At 41.7% G+C, this 8,803-nt stretch overlaps 1 protein-coding gene across 4 annotated transcripts; it reads left to right on the forward strand.

Moving 5' to 3' along the window:
* The first annotated feature begins 4,516 nt into the window (after positions 1–4,516).
* Positions 4,517–8,803, forward strand: LOC115682826 (uncharacterized). Of its 4 annotated transcripts, none has more exons than XR_008816895.1 (3): positions 4,517–5,167; positions 7,146–7,255; positions 7,531–8,803. XR_008816895.1 is itself a non-coding variant. In XM_056312819.1 (2 exons), exon 1 carries the CDS (start codon positions 4,592–4,594, stop codon positions 5,147–5,149), a length of 558 nt encoding a protein of 185 aa, XP_056168794.1. In that variant the 5' UTR covers positions 4,517–4,591; the 3' UTR covers positions 5,150–5,167; positions 7,553–8,803. The 4 variants fall into 4 exon arrangements, 2 of the variants coding, with proteins under 2 accessions (XP_056168794.1, XP_056168793.1); XR_008816894.1 differs by having other exon boundaries at positions 7,553–8,803; XM_056312819.1 differs by lacking the exon at positions 7,146–7,255 and having other exon boundaries at positions 7,553–8,803.

The raw sequence follows: 8,803 nt of genomic DNA on the forward strand, positions 1-8,803 counted from the left end.
GGTAGATGAAAGCCATGAGAACTTGGTTCCTCACCCGTACGTGGCGTGGTATCGCCTCGCGAACGGAGATTGGGTTGGACCCCTACATGGGTTCAACGGGCCGTTTGGCGGCACAGGCGGACCGGCTCTAGGGCAGGCCACAGGCGGGGTGTAAGACGGCCAGACGGACGGGATGTGGGGAGGAGACGAGCGTGGACTGAGGAGCGAGTAGCCGTAAGAAGTAGTGGAAGTAGGATGACCAAGCAAAAGTTTTGTTTGTTCATAGTTGTCTCGTATGCGGAACCACTTTGACGATGGTATGTAAAATATAAGCAAGGACCGAAAAAGGGGCTTGTCAAAATAAGTACGGATCATGTAAATACAACGTACGATGTTTGCTTATATTACTCATGTTATCTTGTTTATTTTTATTTGCTTCCACTTGCGCATTGTTAAAAATAAATGGGTCGCTCTAACGTATTTTCGCAAGTCACGGTTCCGCTCGGATCATGTTCGGTCATCAAGCATCGATCTTGATTTCGGATCGAGACGTGACAAACATAGCAAGAGCAATATGTAAGTGTAAAAAGAGATTTATGGACAAGCAGCAAATCATGTAGGGCTGAGACATAGAAACATAAGACCAAGTTTGACACAAACCGACAATGAGCGAAGCAACTATATATGCAATTAGAAGGTTATGGCTAAGGGATACGACAAAAATGAAAGAGAGGGAGGTCCTTGGAAACATAGAGCCTCAAACGCGACCGGTATAAATCAGTGGAATGGAGGACTCTCGTTTTCCTAAAGAGTTCTTGCTAAATGCCATTCGCAATTTCCATGACCTTAGACAAAGATGATGATGAAGGACTTGATGAAGAGGAAGACGATCTAGAGTTCTCGCTAAATTTAACAAAAATTTGAAGGAAGTTAACGTAGGGTAAATGTGTCACGTATGTACCGGTTTGCGGCAAAATTTATCACATGTGTATTAGTTTAGAGTTTTTCGTAATATTAACCCATAGTTTCAACATGAACTTGCCACGTCAACTGCCACATATCATCAAACTTATTAAATTAACAACAAAATCTGACGAAAGCTAACCAAAAGTCAATACGTGTGTATCAATTTTTGGTTTTAGGTGATCCAAAAATTAGTTTGGGATAAATTTATTACTGGTGTACGAATTTGCGATTTTTCATTGTATAACCTTAAAATAATTGAGAATGAAACATTTAATCATGATATGCATGGTTTTGGGCCAAACCGAAGTTAAGTGAAAACTATCTTGGACATCTTCAGATTGCAACACCCAAAAAGGTACTATTTCAATTATATATACACTGGTTTTTGAGCTCACGCAAGTTGACTGGTCTTGCATAAGAAAGCTATGGCGAACGGCAATAAGGTAATAGTTCCATTCTTGAGCCCAACTATGAAGTGATAAAAGCGGCGACTAGTTGCAGAAGAAGTGGATAGTTACTCATTGGAATGGACTCTGGTAGTGGATCGTTACTCAATGGAATGGATGATAGTAAACATATTGTTGCGACCTCCCCGTGGGGTAATGAAAATTTAGGTGTCAACACATGTCAATTACATTTCAACCTCGTCATCTGTCAATCATCAGAAAGTCCTAAAGAGTAAAATCAAACCATAATGAAATTTTCAGTTATATATTCGATTGGATGGATACACATATTTATACACTTTTACCAGTTTTGCAGTAAAAAAAAAAAAGTCTTCCAGCATGCAAAAGGGCTTTCTAGGGATAGCATGTTTCATGGTCAATAGGGGATATTATTTCACCAGTAAAACATGTTTCCCTAAATATATCATGTTTGAGCAACATAGATATATAGATGTGATACTTGGGGTGCGTTTGGTTGGGCATTTTGAAAGCCCCTTGAGGCCTGAAAGCCCTTTGGAGAAAATGTGGGGTGTTTGGTAATCATTTCCCAAGGAGCTTTGGGGTGAAAGTTGGCCTTGGAAATGCTGAAAGCTCAATGCTAGTACCTACTAGCATTGAGCTTTCAGCATTTTCGGAATGCTGAAACCTTTGTTTAATGAAGTTTTGCTGAGTTCCTTTTTTGTCCTCAAAAATTTACTAAAAATCCAAGTTTACCCTTTTTTAAAAACAAAACCCTAGATCTGCAACCCCGTCTCTTCCCTTTGTTGCTCTAGACCCAACGCTTTCTCACATCTCTGCTCCCTCTCCTTTTGCGTTTTCTCTTTCGCTCGACGGCGCTCAATCGGTGCTTGATCGACCGCGCTCGCTCGACAGCGCCCTTCCTGCTCCCACGCGTTATCTTATAGGCTTGCGCTCGCTCGGCGCTTGTCGCTCCTCCTGCTTCCACGCTTGATCGACCGCGCTCCCTCTCCTTTGCGTTTTCTCTCTCGCTCGACAGCACGCCTGCTCGACGGCACTCCCTCGCTCGACCACGCTCCCCTGCAGGTTCAATCTCTCATTCATCTTGTTTTTGTGTTATTTTTCGCCTTGTTTTTTATTAGGGCTGTGAAGGCACAAAAAGAGAGGTTTTCGAGTGATTATTTGTGAAACCTGTTTTTATTGCCTTTGTTTGTTTCTTCTTTCTTGGTAAATGGAAAGTGATCGGAGGAATGATATTTGTTGCACAAGAAAGGAACTTCAGTTCTGCACCACTCATTAAGTCTAAAATTGGGGGCAGAGCAAAAGTACTCTCAGTGAGTTGTTTCATGGGAAGATTAGTGAAAATTGGTTGAGCCAAACGTAAATTCTAAGCTTGATTAGCTGCTCTTAATCTACACTACTAATCAAAGTAGAAAGATGATAGAAAGATAAAAGATGTCGCAATCCTTGTCTTGGACTCCTTTGGAAAGGCTAATGAGTGTGCTAGTGAGATTATTGATTCGAAGGTTAACACTTCTTCAAAAGTGCCTATTCCAAAACCATAAAGATTGCCAAAGCTGATGGTAAAGAAAGCAGGAATGTCCTGAGGTGAACTTTGTGGCTACCTTGTTATCAAGTTCTTTGAATCTTTTGGATGGTTTAGTTAACACTCAAGCGAGTTTATTGAATTGCAGACCCGTCTCTCTGTTCTTTAGCCTCTTTTGCTGTCTCTATTTGGTCAATATTTTATTGAATTGCAGAACTAACACTGAAGCGAGTTTGTATAAATTGAGAAGGAGATATTCTGGTTTGTTTGGCCAAGAGATTGTAGAACCGTCGTTATAGTACCAAGGAGCTGGTATTGCTTGATGGGTTGTTTTAAGTGCATGTGGTTTCTGATAATGGCTATTGCTTGATGGGTTGTTTTAAGGAGCTAGTATTGCTTGATGGGTTGTTTTAAGTCCTTGAATTGGATGATATGTTTACTCATATTGAATTAGTGGTTTTTATACTTTAATATATGCATGTGGTATATGTTGATTAAATTTACAATTTTTTTGTGTAGGTAAATATTATTTAGTAGATTCTGGATATCCAAATCACACGGGTTACTTGGGTCCATACAAAGAAGTTAGGTATCATTTGCCGGAGTTTCAACGAGGTCCAGCACCTACTGGCTATAAAGAAGTGTTCAACCGTGCCCACTCCTCACTGCGATCAGAGATTGAGCGTGCCTTTGGCGTATTGAAGAAGAAGTGGAAGATTCTAAAGAGCATGCCAAGTTATCCATACAAAAAGCAAGTGAAAATTGTGATAGCAGCAATGACTTTGCATAATTATATACGAAGAAATGCCGTGAATGATGCACATTTTGCAGAAGTGGATTTGGATCCCAATTTATATACCGATGATGTAAATGAGGAGAGTAGTGCCTCAAATGATGACTTAGCTTCTGACATGGCACGTTTACGTGATCAAATAGCTATAAGTTTAGGAAATATTTAACAATGTTTGTAATTTTTAAGGATAATGAATTTCTTTCGTCGGGGCATATGTTATCATGATTATTGTAATGCTTTTTAAATTAAGAAAGAGACCACTTTGATGTGAATTTTCCATTTGAATTTTTTAGCAAAAAGAATAAATTTTATTTTTTAAATAAAATTATTTACACGATATCTTTTAACATTATTGTCGATATTTGAATTAAAAAAGTTGCAGACCTTTTTTTTTCAATTTTAACCCAATTAAAAATTAAAACTTTAAATTAATCACCCAAATGGACTTTCCAAATGTGTTTTCACCAAACAGCTTTTCTCTTAAAGTTGCTTTTCAAAGCAAAGTTTACCAAACGGTCTTTGCATTTCCCCAAAGCCCTTTAGGCTAAACTGCTTTGCATTTTCCTAAAAGCTCCTTCAAAATGCTGAACCAAACGCAGCCTTGACCTATTTCAACGTTGGCTCTCTCGGATCAAGCTTGGATCCGACAAGCCCGAACCCGACAAAATGGGGCATAAAACCTCCATAAATAAGTGGGCCTTCCAATAACGCTTAAGCCCAAGCCCAAGCCCAAGCCCAACAATGAGATTCCTTTCGGTTCTTCATGTTCTTGTTTTTTTCCCATCAGTTTTCCCCAATTTTCCCGGGAAAATCCCCCCCCCCCCCCCCCCCCCGAACCCTAACTTCCCCCTTCCGATTCTCCTCCTCCGCCATCGATTGCTTCCTCCTCGATCTCTCCCCGCCATGGACGTCGCTCTGTCGATCGACACGCTCGTTTCAGGCCTAGGGCTCGCGAAGAAGCTCTCGCTCGCTCGGTCCCATCACCACATCGCTCTCTCCGATTCGGCCGGCGACCCGTCGGCGCCTTCCGCCGCGGTCCTCCAAATCTCCGCTGCCGCCGCCGCCGTGAAATCCCAGGCCTGCAGGACCCTGCCTCGCCGCCTCGTCCGGAGAAGGCGGCGATCGAAGCGGCGATCGTTGTCCGGAGATTGCCCCGACGAAGGGGACGACGTCGGAGACTGCGGATTCTACGGCAGCGACCCGTTCGGTGGGGGTTTCGGTCCCGGCGGCGGCGGCGGAGACGGCGGCGGATGGAATTTCGGGGGACCGAATTGGGAGGATGATTCGTCGTCGCGGTTCGGCTCCGGTTCGGGTTTCGCGCTCGACTTTGTGTATGAGGTCATATGTTGGATTGCGCTGTCGAATTGTGTGCATTTCGCATTCAAGAAAATGTTGAGGAGTTTGGCAGTGGATGGAATCGGCGATGCCGCGAGGGAGAAGGTTCCCATTAGATTGACATGACGTCAATGTGTTAACTTGGTAATGCTATATTCGATTAAGATTCAACCGGTGGATGATATTGGGCTGTCTGTGCCGTCGGGGCAATGTGAATATTAGATTTCATGATTCAGTGTACATAACGTATTTATGGCAATAAGCTTATATACCATGAACTGGTCAGAAAGATTGTAAATGTTTCGGTGAAGTGTTCTTTGTTGGTGAATTGACTGATCAAGGGTGTCATGTGTTCCTTTCAAGAAATTGCTTGATGCAATTGGGAACTTTTTTTTTTATCTAGTCTCTTCATATTTCAATCTGGTCCTTTAAACCTGTGCACTCTGTGAGAATGGTATTTCATATGGTGTCTCAAAGGCGATGTCTTTTTTAATGCTTTGGACCTTGAGGGACTGTTGCGGTCAGCTGTCGATCCCTCCGTAGTCTATAGCATTGTTGTTTTCATAGACTCCCTGACCACTGTCAACCAGACCGATCTTCCTTTCAGGGTCTACTTATGTGTCTCATTATTTGCTTGCTCTTTTAAATAGAAGGTAAAGTGCACAGGGGAGAACGGATCCCTCCCGCAAAAAATGACAAGAGCGTTGAATCTCCTAGCTGTTGGTTAAGTCTGAAGTTGTTGAGATTAATGTGGAGAGGATTGAGGATAAAGTGGATGAGGCTGTATTAAGCCTTGTTAAAAGTGTCCGTGTCAAAGCTGATGGTTTTGTTTAAGAAAAGCTGTGGGGATCTGAATACTGCAATTGGAAAGTTATTTGTTGTCAACCGTGAATGAAATGACCTTCCTCGTTATTTTCCATAAGATAGCTAACTTTTTGGAGACGGAGGTGCCCTAACTTGAAGCAAGATTAGTCTTCATCCCTGAACATGAGATTTGTTCACAATTCATTTGAGTCTTTGTATGTTAGTACTCTTCAATCACGGGTTGGCTTGGCCCACAGAGCAGTAGGGTTCCTTGTTTCCCACCTGTTTCCGTTGGGGAAGTATTACAAGTGGGGTATATTATACTTCTTTATATATATGACGGTGCTTTAATTTGTTACTAGTTATAAGTGATATCAGGATTGTGCCTTCATACTTCATTGGCAAATCTGACTTTTATACTTGCATCAGAGCCACCTTGTAAAGAGGGAGGAAGGATGAGTATACGACAAGAATAGGATGCTAGGATCTGAACATTTTCACAATAAATTCAATAAAGGGAATGATTGTCAAGCTTCTGGTCATGCCTTTTTTTGTTGAATGTGCAGTGTGATTCTCTTTATGTCTCCATTATGAAGAGTGGGTCTGTGTTCTTTGTATCTCTCTCTCTCTTTCTATGTTTTGAGTGCTTCTATAAAGCAAACAAAAGTAATTCCTTCGATGTCTCTGAATGCCAAGTCAATTTGCCCTTTTGGTCATTTAGCTTGGAGAGGATTGATAGCGAATGTTATGGGCTTCTTCTTTTCAACCAGTTTCCCTGTATTATTGTTGGATCATGATCTACATCCCATTTGATATTGTGACTTTTGACGGCATTTCTTTAGTAACAGAGATATATTCCGTTGCTTAAACAATAGAAAATTTACGGAGAGGGAACTTATTCTTCTGCAGCTCCGCTGCCAATAGCGTGTTGTCCTGAAAAATCCCATGGCTTGTAATTGCAAAGGAAGTGAGCTTAAGTCTCAAAGGCTTTCTTTGTCTTGGTCACAGGATAGAGTGCAAGTCTAATCATTGTTGCCGAAGCATAAAAAATTAGCACTGGCTTTGGCATTGATTGTTAGTTTTTTTTATTTGCCTCTGTTGAACCCATCACAGATTACAAGAGAAAGTTATCTTGAAAAGACTGTTTGACCACCCTATTGTGAGAGTGGTCGCTTTTAATTTTTAGCATGGATTGTTAGTTTTCGGATTTACCTTTGTTGGCATCGTCTCTTTGTCTTTGCCAGTCATTTTTTTTGGGATTTACATAGTCGATATGTTTTTTTTTTTTTTCAATGCCAATTACTTCATAAACTTTCAGACAGGGATCTATGTACAGCCAGTGGAATTATGTTATTTATCTGAGGTGGTCTTTGGGTACTCTGCTCTGCTAAGAGCTGCAGGAAAGGCCTTGTTCAAGTGGGAGGGAAGGTAAAGGATGTAATAAGCACTTGGCTTTTCTTAAAGGCTGCACCATCATTTTAAAAACCCACATGTTGGTCATATATTACGAAAAGAAACTGGGTGTTGCTCACAAAAGGGGGAAACTCTGCGAGAGGTATGGTCCCTATGGATGCACCTAATTTCTGAGCAAAGTTTTAATTTCCAAGTTGAAAGAATGGTGATGCTGTCTCCAAGAGAATGAGCTGACTCGGCTGACATGAACCCCATATTTTTTGTCTTTCCGGCCTTTTAATATTCCCCAGTTCTACAGCATTTGCACTGCAGCAACATGGAGATGAATGATGATTGCATCAGGACAGCGACCCAGAGAATTTGGAAGAGAGACGAAAGCTCTGCACCAGCTGCAATGCTGCAGTATGAAAACTCAAGACTTTGTTCCTTTGATTGATGATGTCCTCAATCAAAGACCCCACTTGGATTTTTGAGTTACGCCACCTTTGGTTCGGTTCATGCATCTTCCTTGATGGGCAGCAAGCACTTCCGTTCAATCAAAGTCATATTATTTGCTTCACCAACCGTGTTGTGCCCATTTGACTCTTGCGCCCCTGCTTTTGAATCCTTTGGGTTACTTGCCGTGGTGATTGGTGGTATCACGAAGTATTTGTTGGGTTAATTGTCTGAGTTTTGGATATTCTCTCAAAGTGAAGCGTGTGCACGACGCGTGTCGCCGTCTCTCTTGCTTTTTTCTCTAGGGAGAAGCAAACACGAATAGGGATTGCTCGATCCAAAATCGAGTTTTTAGTCAAGCCATGATCAACCAAAATCTACGGAAAATATAGGAAAACGATCTGAATTTTGGACATTGGTTGAAATTACCCGTTGACACGCCATGATAAGAATTTTGAATAAATGGAGAAAGGAACATGAGGCAAGAGCCTAGATCATCCCGTGTCCAAATACACTGAAGAGCTGTAGCAGATGACAGTGACTCCACGGGAGAATTATTAGCCGCTCTGAGGTGCACGCGGGACCGGTTGATCCGAGCCGGCTCCCCACCCGGAATCCACGAGATCTAATGGCTTGGATCAACTGGGCTCATATGAACCGAGATCATTCGAAGTATTGCTCGACCTATGTGGGTTCCAAATTCAAATCTCTCTCCCCAATTCAGCCTATAGTTAGGCTGTGGACCGTCTAATTTGAGTTCGAACCGTGACTATTTAGTGTTCACGCACAGTGAGTTTTGTTGAATTTTGCAACGACGTGTTAGGCCACTTATTGGATTAGCTTTGGTAGGTTAGGCTTGATGTTAAGCTATGTTGAACTGAGGTCTATGTTAGGGTACTTTAGGTTGAAAGCGTGGTCCTTGAACCGATTGATTATGTCAGCCATGACCTATCCATCAAATAGTACTCCTAACCAATTCGGGATTTATCTTATATTACATTGACGAAAAAATATGATCTGTTGACATTATACAATGTGGGTGTTATATACCCTGAATCATTTCCAATTGACAAAGGTGAAAGTTGTATGACCACGTATTGGTTGATATACCTGTCAACTTTTTAAATT

The sequence above is a fragment of the Syzygium oleosum genome, unplaced genomic scaffold, assembly GCF_021117445.2.
Source record: "Syzygium oleosum isolate NSW1041296 unplaced genomic scaffold, Sole_v2.1 Sole_v2.06, whole genome shotgun sequence".
Classification (NCBI taxonomy): Eukaryota; Viridiplantae; Streptophyta; class Magnoliopsida; order Myrtales; family Myrtaceae; genus Syzygium; species Syzygium oleosum.